Source organism: Corvus cornix, chromosome 1A, assembly GCF_000738735.6.
Source record: "Corvus cornix cornix isolate S_Up_H32 chromosome 1A, ASM73873v5, whole genome shotgun sequence".
NCBI lineage: Eukaryota > Metazoa > Chordata > Aves > Passeriformes > Corvidae > Corvus > Corvus cornix.
This window is the reverse complement of record NC_047057.1, coordinates 56,640,161-56,665,660: the sequence shown is the minus strand read 5'-3', so window position 1 is coordinate 56,665,660 and position 25,500 is coordinate 56,640,161. Positions and strand designations below refer to the sequence as shown.

General features: G+C 40.5%; 1 protein-coding gene across 1 annotated transcript in view; it reads right to left on the bottom strand.

Annotated features, from left to right (window-relative positions):
• The window catches only part of FGD4 (FYVE, RhoGEF and PH domain containing 4), a 100,257-nt gene extending 77,082 nt beyond the window's left edge, over positions 1–23,175 (bottom strand). Inside the window, exon 1 of the mRNA XM_010410408.4 lies at positions 22,976–23,175. Coding sequence (XP_010408710.4) covers positions 22,976–23,087 — 112 coding nt within the window. The 5' untranslated portion in view covers positions 23,088–23,175. The remainder of the gene's footprint in view (positions 1–22,975) is intronic.
• Positions 23,176–25,500: the final 2,325 nt, after the last annotated feature.

The window sequence follows — 25,500 nt, the reverse complement described above, 5'->3', positions numbered from 1 at the left end:
AAAGAAAGAGACAAGAAGAACTTTGAAAGTTGTTCTGGTGGGTTTCTTTCCCAAGGGTCCTTTGAAGAGCTTTTGAGTTCAGTAACTTCATAGAATGGAAAGAATGTTTGCATTTTTGGTGTATGAAGACATGGCACAACTATTTGTATAAAAATAAATGGACATAATGAATGTCAGAGTAACATGTTAGGTTTGGGTTCTTTGGCTTTTATTCAGAGAGGGGCAGGGATTAGGAAAAGGCAGGAAAGCATAATAGCAATATAAATTTATCATTGTTCACAGAGAATATTTTGCAGACAATTTCCATAGGTGAAGTGCAGCACCACCTTGGACCTTAGCTAAAACTCATCTGCCAACTGGTGACACATGTGGTGCTCCAGGGAATTTAGAAACTAACACTCACAGCTGCTAAAATATCCCTTCAAACAATGATGTTCATACCATGGAAAAAAAACCTAATTTGGCTCTTTTTCACTCATCTAGAATTTTTACTTTTGGCTGACTACTAAATCTTGCACAGTTTATTTAGGGTAGAGAGGAATAGCTTGCAGGAGTACTCTGGGACAATAGAGAGATCAAGTTTAGATGAGAGATTAAGTTTAGACAAGAGATCATAGATTATCAGGAACACATCATAGAAAACATGTAAAGTTAGTTTAATGAACCTTTCCATTCAGAAAGGTGGCTTCACCTTCTATGAGATAAATGAGCTCCATTAGAAACTAGGACATGTTACTCCTTTTCAAAGAAGAGAATTCACTCTCACCACTGTGTCCTTCTCACATTCAAGCGCAAAACCAGTTTACAGATACCTGCATTTGTCACAGAGGTGCTTTGAAAGAAAAGAAAAGAAAAAAAAAAAAGGAAAAGAAAACCAAAAACAAACAAAGACAAAACTACTAATATGGGAAATATTGTAATCTAAACAGGAAACAACGACTGAATATAATATCCTGTGTGGGGAACTTAAAACATAAAAATTCCTATGGTAAGCTACTGAATTGCTTCAAGAAATCGAAGTTCAAAATCTTTGTCTCTACCATGAATTTTTTGTCCTCAACACATCCCTCAATTCTCTGCACAGACTTCTGTGTGCATAACCCCAGCATTAATAATCCCACTGACTATGAACACAGGAGGAGGAAACAATCATTAATTACTTGAGGCTGTGCAGATATTTATAAGGCAGGAAAAATGAACATGCAGTTCTTGACGGCACCCATGGTGTTTTTAGGCAGTCATGCAGGAGAGGGGAAAAAAAAAAGGGACTCAGGAATCAAAATAAAAATCAGACTTTGTTCTAATATGGGATAAAGGAAACTGCTTTCCCATTAGAGGACAAACAATTATCACCAACTGCCTGACACAAAAGGGAAGAGGAAAACAACAGGAAAACTTGCCAGCTGGGGAAAGCGGTAATCAACTGCCAAGGATCATTTTAGGGCTGCAGCTGCTTGTCTCCGCCAAGTTTAAAGAGTTAGCTGTTCTAAAAGTATATTTGAAAAATGCCACTAGGGAGTTTAAATACTGACCTTGTATGGAAAAATTCCACTGAGAAGACAGCGAATTTCCAGGATCCCGGGAATTTTGTTAAAAGTCATCTCATGATTTCCCAGGTTCAGCATCAAAAGAGCTATTCCAAAAATGCAACCAGTGTTGCTTTTTTCCCGCTCACATCCCTACCCACAGAGTTGCCAGTCTCCCATGTGCCTGTCTGGATTTAGTTCTGCACATCCCACTCCAAAGAGAACAACTTCTAGACTGAGAATGTTGCTACTACTATATCATCTCTAATCTATTTTTACTGGGTGATGCACGGGGCTTCTGGGAAGACAGCAGATACAACATTTCTCTCAGTATTTTAAGATTATTCATGTACAGGGCTCTCAGCAATACTATTTGTTGATATTTTAGAGAAGCACTGCTGATAAGCTTACAAGTATTTTAGGACTTAAAACAGCTAAATCTAGTAAAAAAACCAACCAAAGCAACAAAAAGCCCAAGAAAAAAGTAGCAAGGTTTTCCTCATATAACAGTGTGCTTGGAACTAAACTACTTTTTTCAGATTAACTATTTTTAAGAGAAAAACCTGTCTGTATGGCATAGCACTGATATCAAGAGACATGAAGGATGATCAAACCACCTTTGTGATATTTCTGAGAGTTTAACAGAAACCTCCTCAAACAGGTGATGAAGGAAGAAATGATGCAAAAGTGCCCAAACCAACAAAAAAAGTGATTCATTATATAACATCTGCACTTAGGTTTCAAATATATCACATATAGTATCAGCTGGGAAAAGCATACCGAAGACAGGTGCAGGAGAAAACCAGATCCATAAGCACAGTGTCATGTCCTTTAACACCCCCAGAATCATCTGACATTTATTTTAACCACTCAAGACAACCAGGAAACATTTACTCCAGATTGCAAACTTATCCAGAAATTCTGCTACCCTTTCTCTTGAATCAGAAGCAACCGAATGACCTAAATTTTGCCATTTTTGAGGGAAGAGGCAGATGCAACTTTGCTCCTCTGTAGTAACAAGGGTATTACCCAATGTGTGTGGGGAGCTACTTGGAACTGAAAGTAATAATCTGCCAGAAGACTGGATGACTATCATCAGATATTGTTATAAAAGATTAAATACCTATGTAGCAAGCATGACAAGAAGTAAAAGCCACTGGAAACCACAAACATTATACTAAACAAAGGGCAGAATTCCACTGCTACCTGACAGTTCATTATTTTACAGTATTCCCCTCCACCATTATCCCAACAGCAGCAATTCAATCATGGTTATTGTATTTCACTGCTGTTTCAGAGGAATCAGCATGGATGTTTCTTCCAGTGACAGATAAATCTCTGAGGCAGTATAAACTTCCTGATGAAAAAGTAGCCAGCCAAACACTTACCTTTCCATTTACGGAACAAACTGGTCCATGAAACAGGAACCTCAAAATCCTACTTCAGCCTCAAAAGTCTTATCAAGCAACACAGAAGGAGAGAGAAAAACTAAAGACAGAATAGGGCACTAAAGATGATTTCCATAGGTACAGAGTGGATTGACTACATTCAAGAGAAATTTTAAAAAATAAAATAAAATGAACATTCACACTGCAAAAGTCAGTTAAAAAGTGCCTTCTTAACAACAGATGTGTTTCTTAGCCCATCCTTTCTGCTGTACTAATATGTATACAAAAAAATATTTAAAAGTTCAGGTATCAAGATGTGTAAAAGTGCAAAGTTTATCAAGTTTACAATCATCTATCAGATACTCACGGTATCTTCTGGAGGTGTGAAGATAAGAATACATATCTGGAATACATTCAAGAGAAAGAGAGAAGTTTTAAAAATAAACCTAATTGTAGACACTGCTACTGTCTCACCAGTTTCATTTCGACTATTTTAGAGACATAAAGTACTAATGAGGAATGCTTACTTTTATTTTTTTATTTTTTGTTTTAAAGTGGACACAAGTTTCACAAAAAAACCCAAGCTATTCTCTGAGATATCTGGGTGATCACTGGGAACCTTCACTACATAAGGACTGTATTTCATCAAATCTGATTCTCACTGCAGTTACAGAGCTGTGTATCCTTTATGTTCCACATATCTTACAGTTATAGTGCAGTCTGATTTAAAAAAATAAAATAGAACTACCATGAGCTATTTCTAGGCAGTGCCAGGATCCTAAAGACAAAACTTCACAGGAAGATCACTTATCAAGGCAGTAGGCAAAAGAGTACAGGGCTAGGTCTTCTTGAACTATGGCAGATCTCTCAAATATAAAAGGACTTCCAAGAGTCCCCCCAGAGACCAGGGGAGAATAGAAACTCTTGAGCCAGAAAGCACCTTGTACAAAGCCATGTATGGCAAGCTCTGAACCAGATCATTAAAGAAACCAGAAGTGAAGAAGAAATAACAGTAAAAAAGCAAAATAAGAGCTCATGACAGAACTACCTAGGCAGACTGAACTTTCCAGAAAAGGTGTCTCTGGGAGAACCTGAGAGATATTGGCTGCACAGAAGGAGCAGCTGGCTGCCTTCACACCTTCTACATCAGCCTCCCCTGCTGAGGAAGGGCTCAGCAACAGCTGAGGCCGAGCATGGAACTGAAAGATAGTGAGCCTAAACCGAGACAAAGTTGTCATATATCCCCACCATGTGTAAATTACAATTTTCTGACTGTGGTTGGCTTGGTTGGTCCTGGTTACTTTGAACATACAAGAAGCAGCTTAGGGAGATGGGAAGGTTGTTTTTTTTCAAATGTGTGACAAACACTTCATCTAGAAACAGTAAATGTGTCAGTCACCTGCGCTTTGTTGTTTTGGATTTACAAAACCAAAATGGAACTCTCCTACCCCAGCCTGGCTTCTGTAAAATTTACAGGACTGAAATGAGCAACATTACTTTAATATACATTCTTGAAAGCAAACATTTTCCATTGAAAATGGTATTTCATACACAGAACATCAGTTCTTTATGCTGCTTTCCCAGAACTCCTACAATGGCACAAAAGCCTTGTTTAAGGCATCATTTTCTTCCCTCCTTGCTTCAAATCACACATGGCCCCTTGGAAAGAGAAGGACTTCATGGTTCCAGCAAGACAGCAGAGAGGAAATACCTAAATCTAAATAAGGCTTTTCATCTGTCAAAAAGTAGAGATAGAGCAATGTAGCTCATTCTTTAGTAATACAAGATTTGTGCTTTGAGGTTATGCTTTCCCAAACAAGATCACATCTACACTGCAAGTACAGTGAGCAGATTTACCAAAAAGAGAACAAGTGGAAAAATAAGTCTGAAAAGCAGTATTAAATTTTGGTGATGTTCAGTGTCCTCAGAAACTTGACTTCCTACCCTTTTCACTCTCCCCACATGTACCAGAGTAAAAGACACTGCCTTTCCTATGGCTCTGGCCTGGCTGAAATCCTATTCCTCTACCTTTGAGCACAGAAGTGATATTTGAAGTGGACTCCATGTTCAGATCCCACCACACTGAGTTTAGTGAAGAAAATGTAAAGGACTGTAAACACCAGAACATAAATCATCTACAAAGAAAACCATTGATAAATAGATCAACAAGTGGTTTCAATATACCACCAGGTCAACCCCACCCAGGTTTATGCAGCCATCTTGCAAACAGCATTGCAAGAAGTTTTTTAAATGCCCATTGGATTAGGATGGCAATCCAAAGCCCATCACCAGCAGTCTGGCACTGACCATCCTGCAACTGTTAATTTAGAGCAGTCCTGACAGAAGTCACTTCCAAAAACTCTTTTCCATTACAACACTAGTAGGATATTAAGTGTTCATTGTTCCCAGTATTAATTGAGAAATAACGTATTTTCAATACCTGAAGCATTTTTAAAGAAGAAAAGAAGCCAATCCATATAGGTCAGCACAGGCTTCCAAGGGATAGATTCGGGAATCATGAACATTGTGAGCCCAGGAGTCAGCAGAAGGAAGGAAGGAATGTTTCACTTTATGCAATGCAGCTCTGAGTACTGTGAGATACCAGGATTTTACCCAGCATGTTTGTAGAGTGCTGTAAGAGCTTTCTGAGAACAGCCTTGATCACTACCAAATCATGTTAATAAGCATAAAAAGCATGATAAATTGAAGAAGCAGAATTTGGGGGGGGTTGTACTTGTTTTTCCTGCTCATGGTAACATGCCTACACTGAATAAAACTGGTAAAACAATTTCCTAATATTTCATAGGAGAATTCCCAAAAGTTCTCTCTTTCATTTACCTTGCTCCAAAAGGAAATAAGTGGTAGTTTTCCCTTTTCATGGGAAAATGAGCAGCTCTCCATCTTTAGTACTTTCTTCTGTAATTGTGGAACTAAAAAGCATAGCAGAGATCTCAGTGGCACGTTCTTCATCTTAAGCCAGAGTCCGAATAGCCTTGAAAGAAATGCCATGCAAAGACTCATTTTCTAACAGAACCCCCTTCCTCCATCTTTGATCCTTGCAAACTCGCTCTGACAGCCACAATAAAGAAGAGGTCACCACCACAAGCCAACTATTCTGATCACCTCTGAGAAGCTGGCACCCCAGGAAAGAGGCAGAAAAACAGTTCATGGGAACAGCACAAATAAAGGAGTGGACAAAATGGAAATTCAAGGGCAGTGACACGCCTGGCTACTGCATAGCCATGTCATACAGTTAATGGAATTACGTGGCAGCAGTATTTCCCAGAGAAGTAAATCACTGAAATATTTCTGAAGCCTGTCTGCCAAACAGCTCATATTTCATTTATTATCCTTTCACAGCAGCAAGTAGTTCACAGACTAAATTTCCCTCATTCCAGTTATGCATAAATCCTTTAGACTGATCTATCTAACAAAAACTAAAGTTACATTAACAAAAATGAGGAAATTGGTCTGAAAATGCCGCTATTGGAGCTTGTAAATCCTACCAAAACCCCTTGTAACTGCACACACGCATTATGTACCCACACACCTTGCAGTCCCAAGCATCAAGCACTTTTCTTGAACTGTTTCCAGCACTTTTGGAAAATAGGTTATTTATTCTTAAAGAAAGCATGTCCATTATTCCAGGCTGAGCCGTGCAAGCAGAGAGTGGCTGCTGTAGCAGGTCAGTAAGGCACTGCAGGAAGGGCAGCACTGCTCTGCTCCCCCTTCAAAGACAGATCACAAGCACTGCCTTCATTAACAAGTATTGACTACCCTCTCTAATTACTGCATTCTAGACCTCACATTTTCACTGCATCACAAACCTCAGCTGTCCACAGACGCCATTTACTCAGCTCACATTTAGCTTTTACTGACAATTTCTCATGCTGAAAAGGGGCAGAAACCATTTTTTATACATAGGCACATCTGCATTTCCAAAAACAGTTCAAATACCTAGAAATGTACTTACTGACATTAATCTACCAAATTATATACCTGAATCTGTTAATTTACATGCCTAAAGTTAGAAATAAAAATCCAATATTCAGACTAGTAAATTAATGAAGCAATTTTCAGAAGAGCTCAAACTCAGTACCTCAGAAAAACAGAATATTTAGCTGTTACATTTGTATGTAAAATCTTGGCTGCAGAATGGAAAACTGCAAACTTGCTCTCATAACTCTCTGATTAACCCCACTGAGTAATAACTTTGCTTTTCCTATGCATAATTTAGAAACAGACAATCAATCCTAATTAACTGCAGGCAGGTATTTAATTCTGAATCACATTGCCAGCAGAATAGAATACTGCTTTTGGGGTTTTTTTCCCACCCTTCCTTTTTTGTCCTTCTTGTTTCTCAGTAAACAAATCCCTGATTACTTTTTCGCTTAAATATTTGCCGCATTAAATATTTGCCTTAAGGAAAGGATCTCTATGGAAAATTATGACATCCATACCCTACCCTATTTTTCTGAAGGAATCTTGTCTATATACAGGAATTTATTTACTTACCAGTGAAGACATCTATGAGCATTTGGTAAGAAATTAAGGATTCACTTTTTCTCCTTAGGTCAAAAGAGATTCTTTCTACACCAGGCTGACTTCCTGCTATATCCTCTGAGCCACCACCCAAGTGCACAACCTACCCACTGAAGGGCTTGCTGTCTCTTTCACTTCCTTTTGCGGTTTTCAAGGCCAAAATGAGAGGGACAGCTCCTTTTTCCACCAGAATATTGCACTTTTCAGTTACTTTATGAATATGTGAAAATGTTTTTTAAAGCAAGAGCTTTATTCTTACTTTTTGCTCTTATCTGTGAATGCAGAGAAAGATGGCAAGACCCCACACAAGCTCAGAACACCTCTACTTCATGCTTACTGTTTCCCTGCATGCATAACCTACTCCAGAAAGCAGATACTTCAGTGAACAGTAAAACTCTATCCAGACAAATGGAGAGCACGGTACTGCGGCTACCAGAAGAATATATTGTTAGACTGCTCTTCATTATTCCCTGCAGAGCAGTATCATTGCCTGCTGAGCATTCCCTATCCTTCCCACAGGAAAGAGTGAGCTGACATCAATAGAAAGTGGGATTTTTGTCACCCATACCCAAGAGCCATGTCTTTTTCAGGTCCTTGCTACTTTATCTGTAAAACAAGGCATCAAGGCATCAACACTGAAAATACTTACGAGTTCATCATAAATACATTTCATCTTATTCCAGCTATTTGGCAGAAGGAAGAAGCTTTTTTATTTTTTCTTTTGAGATCCAGGACACAAAGAAAGCTCAGCTTCCAGCAATTTCTTCTCAGTTTCACAAGTATAGTAATGAGCTCATATAAACCAGTTTTGGGATAGTCCTGCAGCTGAAACATCCTGTATTCATTTCACACTGGGTCAATGTTTTGAAGGATGTCTCCTCACAACACTGCTCTTGAAGCAGTCTTGGTATCAGCAGAGCAGGCCAAAAGCAATAATCAGATAAGTAGTTCCTGTTTCTCTACTTTAATAGTCTATGGTGTAAAAACACCCTAAAAATATAGAAGCATCACCTGCAATCTTCTGTTCCATAGTTCTTTCCAGTGGTTTATACAGCAATATGAAGCTTTAATAATTATTTGTCCAATAAGATAGAGATATAAATCAAATGAAACATAGTAGGCTGCCTCCTCTTTTTGAAGGGAAATGGAATTCAGATCCTTTAAAATTTCTTTTGCAGAGAAGACAATTCTAAAGGTAAAACTATACTTATCACACAGACCAAGATAAATAGGTCAAAAATATTTTATCAACGGAAATACTTGCAAAACCTTTGAAGGCTGATGATTTGCTCCTGAGATGAAAAATACATATACAAATGAGAACGTTACAAACGAATGTTACAAATGAAAAAAAAACCATAATGGATTTGAAGAAATAGGTTGTAAAGAGCCTCAATCCTTTCAATTACTTGCTACACAGGGCTGCTTGAAAATAAAATAAAAATGTAGATATTATATTAGCAACACAGGCCTGGCATCTGATCAAAATCTTGGATATCTACAATATAGCACTTTGTTTTTTAAAGAATTAAACAATGAAAAAAAATCTGTTTGCAAGAACAAGACTTCTATTTTAATGAGACAAAAAAATACTGGTTTTCCATTTCACATGAAAAATATCTCATGGTTCTCACCTAAAAACCCAGAAATCTAACATCAGCCAGACAACCTCCAACTGCAGGCAAATAGATTTGTCTTGTGAAATGATCAGCTCATGGTGCCATTGATCTCAGATTGATCCATGTCATCTTGAGTGTCATTGTCACTGCACTGAGGGCTACTGCTGATCACTCAGTGTGGTTAATTTAATAAAACCAGGACTGACCTTCCCAGTCAGGTCAAAGATTTGAAGTGGGCAACAAGGTATACTTGGGATAAATGAGGTCTGACATTTAACTGGTTTTAATATAGCAGCACACTTAAGTCAAAACTATGGCTCAGATGGTTTTTACTAATTTGGGACACAATATAGTACAGGATCCAGTGTTTTGACCTACAATTTGACAAAACAGTCCAGAAATCATATGTTCTTATTTAGATGGAAGCACACTTGACAAGTACCTCTGCTTCACATGTCGAAAAAACTACAGCAAATAACTTGTATGTCATTTCTTATCATGCTGCTCAGGAAAAAAAGTTGCTGAGACAAATTTTGCCAACCATCAGCAGAGCCACTAAGGGATTCAGAGGGGGATTCAATAAGCTCCTTGAGCAGTCTCTGAAGGGGAAGTGTTAAGTTGTGCAGACACTGGGAAAACAAGAAGTGCATCAGCACTAACTTTTTTTCTTTAAAGGCCATCTATTGCCATGGAAGCAGAAAGCAAAACTGAGTTTTAGAAAGGTTTCCCTATCCAGCATAAGTAACCACACTGAGGATCTGAAAAGCATAGTGCAGGAGTTACAGCAAAACCACTAAAAGGTTAAGAGTATTTTACCTTTTATCCATTTCCATAGGCAATTTATCCTCAATTCCAAATTTTCATCATTGATCTCCAGCTCACACTTAGCCACTCTCAAAGAAAGAAATATGCAGGTAAATTGCTCTGCTTTCATACTAGACTTTGAAATAAAGATAGAAACCTATCATGCTGAGCTACTCCCAAATGTAACCATTTTACAATTAATCATAGATTAATCTGTGAACAAGAGACCTTTGAATGACGTCTGTGGGAAACAAATCTATGTTCTACATGGTCATATTTCTTTCACCTGATCATAAAAAAGACCAGGTCTGATTTTATATAAATGTGCAGCAGACAGGTCAGAAATCCCCTCACCTTTCATATCACATGGCCAATTTACTCAGCACAACCATTTCTATTGAATTACAGCATAATCAGGCACAGCATATTTGCAAACAATTCACAGTTAAACTAAACCTTAGAGAAACTAAACCTGATTTAGTAGGTTGATTTAGTGGCTGTAGGTCAGTATTCAAGACTTTCAAAGAGTTCAAAGTTCAATGTATGAGCATCCATTAAGCCATAGAATTGTTTGGGTTGGAAGGGACCTTAAAGATCATCTAATTCCAACTCCCCCCGCCCCCCACCACGGGCAGGTACAGATTCCACCAGACCAGGTTGCTCAGAGTCCAAACCAACCTGGCCTTGAACAAAAGTGTTCCAGGCAACCTGCGCCTCACCACCCTAAAAATAAAAAATTTGTTCCTAACATCTAATCTAAATATCTCCCTTTTTTAGTTTAAAATTTCTCCCCCTTGTCCTATCACTATCAGCTTGTGTATTAAGTTCTCTTCCATGTAAGTCAGTTTGCTGGCTTTTTACAAACTATGCCAAAGTGAGGAACTCCATGTGAAGATAAATATAAATGAAGATAGAGGAAAGTATACATAACTAATGCTGTTATCAGTTTGCCTTTTTTTTCCCTGAACATGAAAAGCTCAGAACCTCTAAGGAGTTTCATATTATACCCTTAAACACTGTTAAATCAAAACACAGCCCGAGCCCATAACCGCCAGTCCAGGAAGGAAAACCAGACAAGCTTAGCTGAGCCACAGCCAGCTGGAAATTCAGCAGTAGCCCCTGCTGTCAGAGCACAGCACTGCCATGGCCCACGGGACAGCAGCAGGAGCTGGAAAACTTCAACAGTCCAACCTCTAAATCCTGCCATCCCCACTGCTCTGTGTCTACAGCTGCTGTGGTGAACATGCTGCAGCCTTCCCTTCCTGGTTCCAGCACAGAAACGATTTATTATTCTATTTTAAAGGAAAGTTGGTGGAGAATTCAGAGAGATGGCATGAGGGAAACAAGGTTTTAAATTCAATTACAATGTAAAAAAAAAAAAATCTGCATTTACTTTGCCTGCCTGTTCTGAGCCTAATAAGTGCAGGATCCCTACTTAACTCTGTGTACAAACATGGAGTTAAATATTCATCTGTCAAGACTTGACTACGTGTTGTTTTATTGATATTTGTCAATAAAGAGCAATATGCAGCTGCTCATACCTGAAGTTTACATAGGTATCACGTACCAGTACTGCATTTTCACATTTTCAACACAAGGTACAATTCTGTGCACAAACCAGCGTGAGCAATGTTTTAAAAGATGCTGAAGTAGAATAAAGTTACTTAAATATAAATTACCTTATTAACTTTATATTAAAATTACCTTAACTGAAATTGAATAAAATTCTGCTTTAGATTTCAAAACTCAGATTCTTCTCATACATATAATGTTGTAAAAGTTAACTTCCTTTTAATCTCTGAGGAGTTGTAAAATACAGGTGTGCCTTTTTTTTAAATCCAAACACCTAAACTAGAATTAATAGAAAGAATTCACACCTGCTTCCTATTTAATATCAAATAAATGAATCAGAGAGAACATGCAGACATTCCCCACAATCCACTAATCAGGAAACATTTTGCAACTTCTCCGAAGGTTATTTTGCCTGTACATTCCTAAATGTATCTGCTAAGTTCTAATTAGGGAACAGAATAGTATTTAAAAACAACAAACAAAAAAACCCCACTCCACAAACCCAAAATCCCACACCTTCCAAGTTAATAAGTAAAAGAGAGTAGAAGAGTTCGTTTTCCACACTCACCAAAGAATTAATTACAGAATCATAATTTAAATGCAGATTGTTCAATGTTATAACATCCACATAGCAAAAAAAAAAATATATATATAGAGGGAGAAGCATACATTCCACACAAAATTTGGTTCTGTTCTTGAATGGATGTCTTTTGAGAGCTTATGGTAAAAATGGAGGTTCTTCTTCATGATCACAGTTTTATTGTCTAGTTTTATGTGGCTTGTTAGCAGCTGCTGTAATGCAGTTCAGAAGTTTTCATTTAGAGTTTAACATGCTTACCAATTATCAGAATTTCCTTCCTTCTTTCAATGTAAGCCCATGCACCAAGAAAAAAAATAAAGAAAAATAAAAAATAAATTTAAAAAAATCCTTAGGAATAGGGTCCTTTCAGCACCATGCTGTCCTCTCCTTAGTTACTGAATAGCTTCTGCTTTTCTAATCCCTTGTGTACTATACCTGAAAAAAAAGCCTTATCAGGAAGCTGATCCGGCTTCTATACCCTGAGCCACAGCAAACAGTGTATTTTAACTTCAAACAACCTGCTCTTCCACACATGGCAAAAAAAAAAAAAAAAATCCTACTGCACAACTTAAGATCCCCCAGCTCTGTGTATTTCAGTTTCCAGCTCTGCTAGCCTCACCCACATTTAGTGTTGCCTGTCAGCTCACTGACTATAATAAGCGTGTAGTCCTTGTCATTCTCAGGAAGGATATTATAGTCTCACTTCTCATATTTAAAAACCATTTTTCCTTCCTGAAACTGAAGCTAACATTTGACAGCAAGCAGCTACTTTGTTTGATTTCATGAAGGAGGAAAAGTACTTGGAGCCATTCCTCCCTTTCCATCCCAAACTATAGATTCAGGGTGGTACAGGGGCAAAAAGAACCACCTGAGAATGAACATATGGGAAGCAGAGAGGAGAAGGAGTGGCTCTTTTCTTCCATAAGTACTTCTGTATGAGCAAACGGTGCTCAGAGGAGCACTGTGGAAAATAAATGATTACTAAATATATGCACTCTCATGGTCTCTACAGAGAACAATTCATCTACTTCTGCCCAGGTCTCTAATCTCCTTCCCTGCAGTGAGAGGAAGGAAAGAGTGAAAGATCTTGTTTTTTTCTATTAAGCCAGAAATGGTGTGAGCAATAGCACTGTACGCCACAGGGCAGCAGAGGGAACGGAATTCTCTTTTCTGCCGAAAACTCTTTCCAAAAAAACACTCTGACAGAGAATTTCTGTAATTTTTTTTCCTGATCTATCAAATACCTCCACCTCTAGGCAAAAGGAAACAACTGGAAAGCCTGGTGCTGCAAAGGAACACTTGTGACACTTTGTGGGTCTGAGCCCTGTACCTGGAGTTGTCACTTGCACTGCTCTAGAGTTACCTCTCTGCAAGTGAGGGTTTGGATTCTGTAACTTCACCATATTTGAGTATTCCATATATCACACCTACACAAATGAACTGGAAAAGAGTTCTAAACTGTTGTGCCCTGGAGCTGTTCTCCATGCAGTTATGTCAGTGGCATTCTCAAGCCAGACTTCTAGACACCAGTCATTTTTATCTGTCACATTTAAAACCTCTTTGTTATTTGAAAGGACTACATTAATATTTTCTCAGAAATCCATAGTGAAAGTAATGAGTTTTTAGAGAATAAGAGTCTGAATTATGTGGATCAAAGACATTTTAGAAGACTATGAAGGCTTTCTGATGTCTCCTCTAAGAGAATTCTGGTCCTGCTCACCATTGTCAAAGACTGCATGCTATTTCAGATGAATGCTGAACACAGATGCCTTGACCCCAGCAGAACATAAGCAATCAATAAGGGCCTTGGCAGATGCCTTTAATCAACTGTTTATCCCTGTGGGGGGAAAAAGTAATGTGACAATTTGAGATGCATGTAACGCCCCTAAAACACTCCTGTTTTCTATATGATGTCTTTAAATCAACAAATCATAAGACATGCACAGTGAAACTACTTAATCTGTTTTTCACTTAGAACCTACCACTGTCCTATCTCAACATTTCCTGTAAGCTACATGAGGCACAAAACTCAATTAAGATTCATTTTAATGAGGATCCAGTCCCACACAGCAGCTAAATGGCACTGGGGACCTAGCAAAGGGGTCACAATATTCACAGAGATAAGGTACATGATACATAGCACATTACAACAGCCTGACATTACTCAGGTTTTTAAATGGTAAGCCTACTTTTCTCCAGCAGCTCAACTGCATTTGGTGACAACAGCCCCAAAAAATCACATATAAAAGCAGTGAACTGTATAGTTGGCATTGGCCACCTTGGAAAAGCAACCAGAACAGTGGTAAAAGGTAACAGTTGTTAAAACCCGGAAGTAATAATTCTCCACAGTTATGATGAACAGACACTTGTTTGTTTAAGCCTTATGAAAATCCTTTGAAGAGGTAACTCTCTTGGGTTTTGAAGTTCCTTTAAATTCCTTATTAACACACACAAAGTTAATATTGTTCTCATTTCTGTGAGCAAAAAGCTTTTCATATATCCCATACACAAGCAGCCCTTATACAGAAAATAAATAAACAGTTAAAGGGGTAATTCTCCACACTGAAGTTGAAGACCAAGGGCAGCCCACACCAGCACAAGCCAGGACTCCTGCTGGCTGTCCACAGCAGTTAGATATTTCTCTCACCCCTTGACTGCATGTCTGGAATGCTGTCCTAAAGACACCCTCTTTGCTTGATCCAGGACAGGGAAAAGATGTAAGGGAGTTTAGAAGCATGTGCACAACCCACCTCTTGGGTTATTGTGTTTTGACTTGCTTACACCCTTCCACAAACACAAAACCCATGGCAATTACACCCTGCTGCCTCACCTACCTTGGCAGGCTTAAAGAGCACCTCAAGAACCAGCTCAGGCACCTGCATGCCCTTCACTTGTAGGTCTGGTGAGCCTATTTGTTCGCTGGATCAGTTATAGATTAATAAATTACGAAGAACACTGTTTACTGCATCATCATGCATAACTCAAGAGCACATGAAAGTAATTACAGAGCAACAGTCAGGTCAGATTACCAGAATATGGTCAACTTAAGATGCTGCACTACAGCCACTCTGCTTTCTAAAGTGGACAATGTTTTTTAGTAGTAAATTGGTGCAACTTGCTCTGAAATTTGAAGTACATCTTAATAAAATTCATATTGCTCTATATTTAGAATTAAAATAAGCCAAAACACAAATGCTGAATAATTTTATGCACTGATAGGAATTCTGATTTCATTGTACATACCACAAAAATCAGGTGTTTTGCAAAGTCTTCCCAAGAGCCACATTTTACACAAGAATTTCCAAGCTTTTTTTAAATACATAAAAGCATTCTTTTAAAGTTTTAAGAATTAAGAATTTTCAGGCTTTTGAAAGCCATCCCCAGGTGTCTCATCTCACATAACTTTCTTGAATGCTGTAGTACTGCTAACCCGTAGGAGAATAATTGAAGTACAAAAGAAGTCTGCCCTCACAGATGAATTGCAACCACCGAATAAGGAGAGTTAGTGTCAGACTGAATAAAGAGGAATGTACAGTATATTTGTATTAAGACAGGGACATTTTGGCAAGAGTCAGTTGAAGAAAAGGCTGATAGCAGTATAATGGCATAAAACTGAGAAAAATTTCAATTCTATCAAAAACAATTTACTTTTTCTGTATCAGTGACTTTGCATTGATTCTTAACTCACCAGTTCTGAAGACAGACCTAATTAGCCAGTAAGTTTAATTTCCTAACTCAGTTACTGATGTTAATATAAATAATGCATATATACTAGTATTCAATTAAAGAAGTGAAGTATCACAGACAAGATAGTGAAAGGTGGTAAGTAGGCAAAGAGGATAGTAAGGTGGTAAGATGGCAAAGAGGAAAAACGTTCTAATAACTCACTGCAACAAGTTATCATCAAGCTCTTGTGATACAAGACAAAATACTGAAAAAGCAATCTGTCTTCAAATACTACTTGCTTTAACAATTTTACAGTTCAGGGAATTTACAGAGTTTGGGGTTTTTTCAGTCTTCTGTAGACACTAACTTTGATTTTTGATTTAGAATACCTGTTTCATGGTAGAAGAGAAATTAGGAGCCTGGTCTCCTGTGGGCTGCCAACACTACAGCATTCAAGAAAGTTACGTGGCATACGACAGACTGCTGAGTTTAAGCAACCAAATGTCTCAGCCTGGTAGGAAGATAAACCCTTAAGTAAATAAATAAAAAGTCGCCCTACCCCAGCTTTCTATCTGGAGCTTAAAGACTGGACAGTCCCCACAAGGACCAGTGACTGGTGGGGACAAGGATGCTCAGCCAGAAGCAGAGGCAGTGCCAGGGAGCTCTGCACTCTCTCCCTACACCTTCTAAGCCACCAGGAATGGGTAGGGGGCCTGCACTCAAGTTTTCCAGGTTGAGGCCTTTCGTGCTTCACAGAAACAGAAGACAAACCAAAGATGGAGTTAGAAACTTCTCTGTTGACTTCTTTGTGCACTTCCCAAGTGCCACAAAGTCCCCAGTGGTGACCAGCAGAGCCAAAAGCCTGGCACAGAACATCACATGCTCAACTAATAAAAAGCCAAACCCTTAAAAAGGCCAGAAGAAATTCAGCCACTGAATCAGTCAGTGATTTTTAATCATTGTTCACCATTGTCTCTCTCCTAGCCTCATCTACTTCTGGCTACACCAGCATCTATGTGAGAGGGAGGGAAATGCCTGCAGTTACCCATGAGAGGAAGGCTGCATGTCTAAGCTACATTATCGCCTGTGCTGCAAGACATTTGTTCAAAAGTCATTAACAGATCACAGAATTTCATGTCACACTACAATTCCACCACATTTTTCCTTCTTTCCAAGCTATTTAACTTGTTTTACATTAACATCTGACATACTTAACATTAATACTTATAATGAACGCTATTTCATTGCTCTATTCTACCTTCCATTCAGTGTCTTTTGCCTCCAATTTTAACACATTTTATGCTCCACTTTACTGAGTTTCAGTGCAATCAGCGGTGTCAAATTGCTCTGAAACTCATTAGAAATACATTTCTTTACATGTCTAGTTTTGCAGACTACTGTAGCAGTTAATTTTTCTTCTCTCCTGTTTTTACTCAACTCTCTATACGTTCTGATACCACCTTACTGCTGTGTATCTGCACACCAGGGCCACATCTGATTTCTACATGGCTTGCCAACATTTCAACAGAACCCCATCCTCCCTCCCCTACATTTACTTCAAAAGTCTTTTCTTCTGCTGAAGGCTTATCTCTGTTAAAATGCTATTTCGAAGGCAGCTAGTTGAAGAAACCATTAAGAATTCTTCTTTCAGTTTTCTCCTTGATGCTCAGGTTATTTACATAACCTGGTGCTCTGGGGATACACTCCCTAAGCAGCATTCTCTCTCTCCTTGTCAGAAGTACAGGAGTTTGTTGACAATGGCCTAAATATATTGAGCTGTCCTCTGCTACACATTTGATTAAAATGTTTTGACCATCAATAGCTGGAGGCAAAGTTTATTCACAGATTTAACACGATGGAAAGAATCCTTCTGATCATCTAAGTGTAAATATTCATCATGGATTGGCTTATATTCAGAAGAGCTAATATCCCATTCTGGAACAAAAAGCCATTTCCCCCCCCTCATAGAAAGAGTTTCAGCTACAAAATTCAAAGTGAGCAACTTCATTAAAATATTGAATTGACAGAAATGTTCTGAAGAAAATCTACCCAATATTAAGAGAACTAGAGGAAAAAGCCCACAAGTGTCTCACTTTAAAATTTTCTTGCTTCATATTTTTCCTGTCCGTCTGACAAATCCTTCATCCTGGGAAGATATCTTATACATCAAATGCGTAACACTACTTTAAGACACAACACTGCAAAACCAGCAGTTGGAGTGCTTTATCACAGATCTCACTGTACCCAAGACATACTGACAAACAGTGCCAAATACCAAATGCCAGTTATGAACAGGATTTTGGCTGGAATGCTGGGAGATGAGATAGTTCCTCACTGGGAGTTATGAAGTGGGGGAAAAGTCTGATAACTGCAGCTTTAAGCAGCAGGGGTGTTGACAGAAAAGGAGCAAAATAATAGCCAAGGGTAAATCACAACTTTTTTTTTAATTAACAGCTTCCTTTGTCAATGTTCAATTTTACTTGTTACCCAAAAGTACACATTTCTTGAATATGCTCTCCTTTTCCAATCCAGAAATCTCCCAATCACATCTGTTAATTTATCTACAAGAGAAACCTACTCCTATGATTCTGTACAACAAACTAATTTGTACTGGGTGTGCAAATTATTACTTTCCCAATTTCAGCAATGCCTAGAAGCATTTCAGCAATGGTACTTACCAGAACCTCAGTGATTTTGGCCTCTCAGGGTATATTTAATAGCAGTCTCTAGAGCAAGGAGCAGACTTAATTTTCAGCAAAACCATGTCAAATTGCAACTCTCCTTTGAAATCTTTTGTGTATTGTCACTAGAAAGTCAATCAGTGAATAAAAATTCTAACTTATTTAATGAAATCAACATCCAGATCAACAGGAAGTCAATATTATAAGGCCAACAACAATTATTGGGTAAAGTAGACATTGTCAGGCAAGAGCTAAATAGACACATCAAGCCAACCCAAAATACACGTATACATGACTGGATAGTCTATGAACTAAACAGTACACTCTTACTGGCTTTAAGGGGATTGTTTTGATCCTAAATGTTTGGAGAAGAAGTGGGGGAAGAAAGAATAAAAGCAAAGTTCCATTTCTTGGCACTTCCCCACATTTGCTTCAATAGAAGGCAAGGGTAATTAATTTGCTCCACAGAAAGAGGAAGCTCTCTAATGACAGGAAAATGTATTTTCATGCAAGTTCTGCATAAAGCAATTTTTTATGCTTTACTTTCCCTCATTTTTGAAGGGAGAGGAATATTTAGAAGCAGCTTCCTCATATTCACCTTCCTCTCTCAACATTTTCAAGTATCAACACTCCTTGATAAAGCTCAACTTTAGAAAAATGTCAGAAAGCCTCCAACCCCCAGGAAGGCATGTAATGCAGCTATTTCCCTTTGTCAGTGGTCTCTAATGCACCTAGAGATGCAAACCACTGCTAAGACTAGTCCTAATGATTGTATAGGTTTTCCCTGAATACACTATACAAAAAATTTTCAATCACTATAGACCAGTCAAAATGCAAAAAATGCAGTGTTATACAAAGCCAGGAACAAGGAGAATAAAAGTCCAATGTTCATTACTTTATTTTCAAAGGTAAAACAATGACAATGAGAAACTGTCAGGCAGGGCACAATTGTCCTTCTAGCATTTAAAAAATAAACAACAAAGACTTTTTTCAAAGACTAGAGCCGCATGCTATTAGAGTCTCACTTAGTTATCTCCTACTGCAAGGTGGAAACCCAAAAGATTACTGGAGTTTCTTTAACATAATCCCATCAAATCATATCCATTTACAGGCAGAGATACAACAGCAGCAGCGAGGAACTGGTTTTTTTTCCTGACAGTGTTAGAAGACACCTTGCTGCAGTGAGTGCTGTCCTGAATGCAAATTGCCTCAGCTCCCCACGAGGCAATCTGCAATGTCTGAGACTGCCAACAGACAGCACAGTGCCAGCAGATGTACATTTAGGAAGTCGGTGGTCAGAAGAAAACATTCCAGAAAGGGTGAAAATTTGCGCTTCAGTGTGCAAAGGCAGGGAAGCAGTGCAAAATTTGAATGCCACAGAAGCTAATCTAGTTTATGTGCAGCAAGGCCAGAGGTGACTGTGCTGATGACAGGAGTAAGCTATTTCTTGCCATGAAAGTGAGTTACTGTGTCCCTGTATTCTGAGTGATGGCTTCAGACCTTAATGAAGTTGACTACGTGGAGATAGAACCTCCTAGGGCAGCTTGATCCTCTGCAGAATCCAAGTGGTGCCACACTCACACCTTGCAGAGCTCTTGGCTTGTGAAAGTGCTGAACAAGCAAGCTGTGGCCTACACCTGTTTCTTGGCAGGAAGCTAATTTTGAGTTAACATGCATGCACACACATTTGAAGTAAAGATTCACTCAAGTTCGCACAAACTCTGAATTCTAATTCAGCAGGAAAAAAAAAAAGATGCCTAATCCACAGCAGGTACTCCCTCCAAAAACAGATTGTTAATCACATTACTCCACATAATGCCCTTCTCTAAACCATCTCCAGGTACCAGGTTTGACATTTCCCATCCCTTTCAAAGCATCTCTGAAAACTCAAGTACTCTTTTGTCTAAGCTTTTAAATTAATGTCAACTTGTAATGAGAGAGAAATTTTGCTTTGTCCTGTAGGTAGTTAAACACACCCAGCTTTTTCAAACTCACATGTTAATAAAATATAAATGCCACTTTGCACATGACAATGAAGGTGAAGGGCTGTAATGTGTGGAAGAGCAGAAAGATTTTTCTGTTACGTATCAGACACTTTGATTGCAATGCACAACAAAAGGCTGAAGCTGTAACAGAAATCTTAAGTAGCTCATCTCAGCATCAGCAATGTTTGTAAGCAACACCAAGAATGGAAACACTCCTTGATGTTCTGTCTCCCGGCACAGAAAAGCTGCAACATTCCCTCCTTCATCAATCCAGTGTCAAAGGCTGTGAGGCAACTATTGAGTGTACAGGAGTTACAATAGTCTTTATTAAGTCTTTGCACTAATTAACACACAATTTACTAGTTTGAGAAGAGTTCTGATACGCTTGCCATATGCATCAGCCAGAATTGTTTCAAATGCATTTACAGCTCATGAAACAGATCTACTTTCTCGAGTTCCTTTCCAGATAAGGTTCTGAGACAATTATTGCCTGAGTCCTGTCTCCCAGGCAGTAATGTCAGTAACTCTCATACTGCACAACACTTGGCAGAGACAAGGATTGGAGATGGGCTACACTAACCCCTTTCCTGTAAGATTTTCAAGCAGGTCAAAAGGCATATTGCTGCATTAGAAAATCCCTTTCAGATCCAGTTAGTGTTTTATAAGCCAGAAATGTGTAAACACCTGGTTTTTTGGTTTTTGAGTTTTTTTAATAGAAGAAAGAACACATCCAGCTTCATATTGCAACTGCGAAATAAATTTATTTCAGGACCAAGGCAGTCTGGTCAGCTTTTGTCAGCCACAGAAGCAAGTGCAGTCACATTCTGGCCACAGAGAGGGAAACTACAAATCTGTCCTGGGATTATTGTATGCTGAAGAACTTGCTCCAGTGGCCTCTGCAACAGGAAGAGCAGACAGGGAGCCAAAGTCCCACTATAACAACAGAAGTCATATTCAGAAGGTTTCTTCATCTCATTTTCTGGGAGAAATTGATTATGAATGGGAAAAAAAGAGATGCTTTATGGACTTACATGGAGAAATCATGACCAAATCTCCCTTTTATTTCCCACATATTTGGGATTCATTTCCTTATCGTAATTTGTGAGGTTTCCATACTTAGAAGTCACCATACAAGAAACTACTGTGAGTTTGGTTATTGCAGTGCAGGGACATTTGATTAGCAGGATGTTGTTCCTGTCATAGCCCTCACAACTTTCCTGCAATCCAAAAGCCAGCAAGAGTGGTCACACTGAAAAGCTACACCTTGCACAAATGTTTAGTAAATAAATCACCTGGTGGACTTGGTGTGTGCACAGATGAAAAGAGCAACAATAAATAGATTGCAGATGAGTATAAATACACTACCCAGGAGTCTATGGTTAAAGTAAGCAACTGCAGAAGACTAAAGAAACTAAATTACAAACTAACAGAAAACACAGGGTCCTGGTTTTAAGTACGCCTCTATTAGAGATTAACAATCCAAGTCTACATACTGCAGACACAATTACCAATTCCTCTTTCCCAATATAAACAAACACATAAAGCCTTGGGAAAAAAAATCCCACCACAAATAATAAAATTGTGGTTTCATGCACAAGTCCAAGCTAAAATTAAAGCTAAAATAAAGGATTCTGTGAACAGCATTGTGATTGTCTGTTCTTTTCTGTGCATATTCATTGTTAAATTAAGCAGCCCTCTTCACCAGGAAGTCATGGAAAGACTGTCCCCAAGTAAAATATCCCATCCTGGTATTTGACATGTCATAATTCCCGACATTATAACAAGCATACGTCAGAGATTTCAAGCTTTATTTCACCCACTTTGCCCTCACACACCCATAAAACCAAGATGCCATGACACTGCAAGCACGAGAGCACCATGTCACGCTTACTGTCACATCACAGAGTTCCGACCTAGAAATGTGGGCATGTATGTGTGTTAACTTGTTGATAGAGGACAACTTTCCAAAGTTCAGACTTTACAACAGTGTACTTCTTCAGGGTGGCCAAAGTAACAGAGGTAACCAGCCTGAGCTGACTGTCCCTTTCAACATTATGCATGAATGTTGTCGCGGCTACCTTCTGAAGTGTAACATGTCAAACAAGTCTAGCACAGGTTGTTGCTGAGGGGGGAAAAGTGAGAGGCAGTAGGGAGGGGCAGACGCAAGACATGGTCTGTCAGAGGGGGAACATTCCTTTCCTGCCATCCTAAGAACTGTTAGTGCAAAAGTCTTATATATAAAAATATAAATAAACATATAATATTCTAATGCACAACAATGTAACAAACATAGATATGAAAACAAAGTACACCTTAAGTACATTTCCCGCTGAAGGTGTGTATGAGCCGAGCTGCCCGCGGCTCCAAAGGCCCGGGGGACGTTCTCCTCCTAAGCCCCCGAGTCCAGCCCCTGCGAGCAGCAGCCCCGCAGCCACCCCAGCCGCAAGCCCCGCACGGCAGAAGCTGATACGCGAACGTCCCCCGGCTTTGGCGAGGGACCAGCACTTTCTATCAGTACCCGGCAGGCGGAGGAAGCCCCTGGGCGCCAGCCCGCACCCAGCCCGCGGCCAGAGCGATGCTCCCCGCTCCCGCCGGCAGCGATGCGCTGTTACCTGCGGGGGCTCCCGCGGGGCCGGTGGGCGCTGCTCCGCCGGCATCGGGAGCGGCGCCGGATTTCCTGCGGATCGCCACCCTCCTGAAGTGCGTGCCCTCGGCTCCGCTCATCCTCGGGGCGGCGGAGAAACGGAGAAAGGCAGATTGAGGGAGAGGCCGGGGGGTCCGCAGCGCCCCCCGCACTGCCCCGAGGGCAGCGCCTCCCTCGCCGCCCGCCTGCATCGCTTGGCCCCTCACCTGCCGCCGCTGCCCGCCCCGCCTCCCCTCGCCGGCACCTGGCCGGGCACCGCCTCCCGCAGCCCTGCCCTCGCTACCTGCCCAGCGGCCGCCGGCCCGGGGCGAGGCTCCCCGCCTGCATGGCGAGTCGCAGCTCTCCGCGCCCGTCCTGTCGATGCTCGACGACTTCCCCGAGCCGGGCGCCCGCAGCGCAAGTTTCCCCCGCGGGCACCGCAACTGCTCCGCTTCCTCCCGGAGCCTCGCCGGAAGACCCCGGCCCCGTTCCCGTGGGCGGCTGCGGGAGAGCCGCCTGGGCCGGCCGGGCTCTCCCTCCGATCACCTCCGCAATGCCTGCCCTCCGAGGAGAGGCCCAACTCCTGTCAGACGTGGCAGGAACATCAAGCTGGCCGTAACGCAATCCCTCGTGTCCGACGAGAACATTCTGAAAGGCATCTCTGAGTCCCAGCACTTAAACGTGAGTTTTGATGCCAGGGATGGAGCTGCAATACTTCCATCAATAATAATTCCACCAAGGCCAAAGCTCTTCGCCCTTTGCCAAAGAGTCTAAATTTTCATCAATGAGAAAGGCAATCAGCAGGCTATGCTGCTTTGAGATTACCATCACTTCTACAGCATCAGTGTCTGAAAGCACCTGTTTACCTGGTTAACCAAAACACCAGAACATCTCCACCTGTGCCATTGTGAGGGCAGTCTGTTAAGAGCTTTGAAGTCTGTCAGGAAGTTTGATGTGGTGCATTTTGAGGCAAACAAGTTGAGAAGCAGTGCTCCCATTACACAGGGATTTCCTGGGCTTTGGAAACCCAAGGTTTAAGGAGTTTCTTAAAGGTGGCCTCCTGCTTTGGAACATGCTGCCTCATTTGCCATCAGCTGTAGTTGAAAGGTTTCTTCACAAAAGAGGAGTGCAGTCAGCTACATTCCAGGGATGGTATCCCTTTGGCAGTGGTCCAGCACAGCCTGTAATTGCCACGAAACACGTGAATTGCTGGGGCTTGGAAGAATATTCTGGGGAAGTACCCCTCTGTACTTACCCTGCTCTTACATCTCCTTTTGGCCACTGTCAGAGATGGGAAGTGGGCAAGACCTTTCATTTGACACATACAGCCACTTGTAGGCTTTACACATACCATAAAAAGATTTTATGGACTGTTCAGACAAGCTGCTGACTTCACAACTTCCTTGACTCCCAAGGGACAAGGATACTTTTTGTCAGCGCCCACAGAGCCATGCATACAACACAGACACATCTGCAGGGGGGAATTACATGATGGGGCATCAGCTTCCTCCAAAGTCCTGTGCTACAGGGTGAGACTCCTGCTGAGTCTTTTCCAGCAGGCTTTCTTGGCATGCAGTTCAGCAACACACTGCCTGCTGATGTCAGGGGACCACTGTGTGAAGCACCAACAGAGTCTGACCCCTGGGAGGCACAGCAGGAGAGAGGACATGGTGGTTCTTCCCATACCACTCATGTTGCAGTCAGAAGGACCACAAGGCAGAAGCCAAATGAGTGGGTCTTCTGCTTTCAGGGTCAGAGAGCAGGTCAGCGGTGAGCAGGGGGGAAGAACTGGTGCAGCTGGGACATCTGCCACCATGTGCCAATGATCTCACTCTTTAGGTCTCTATAATCATTCTCTGCCAGAAGAGGGTTGATATCTTACAGCCACCCCCTTCAGTTCCCAATAAAAATGAAGCAGCCAGATCACCTCCTGGGTCCTTTTTGTCTTCTTGCAATTGCACACACACTAGGTTTTACTTTTGTAAATGTACAAAAAAGCAGTGACTCAGAGATAAAAGACTGATTTATGTCCTGACTTCAGCCACCTGACATGGGCTGGGCACATGGAGATGCATATATCACTTACTACTGAACTTTGTACTTACCTCTTTAAACACAGAGCTTTGCTCCTGGAAGAAAAGCAGCTAAGGAAGCAAGGGCAAACACACCCTACAAATGTTACCCAAATGATAGGAACTGGAAATGGCTCTCTGAGATATCAGTGAGTGGTAGGTTATTACAGTGTCACTGGAAAATAAAGGTCACCTAAGAAAAGAGAATCATGCCAACTCTGGAATCGGAAAACTGGTCAGAAAAGCTCCTTTCCTTGAGAAAATCCTCCTGAAGCATGCTGACATATTTAAAGCAGTGAGGTGACAGCCTGTGATAGAAGGAATTCAGGCAGACAGTAAGTTCACGGTAATTGCGGAGCATTTGTACACTGCAGTGTGGTGCAGGGTTCCCAGAGTAGCTTACTGTCTCTCCTCTTTCCAATTAGTTACACACAGACCTGGA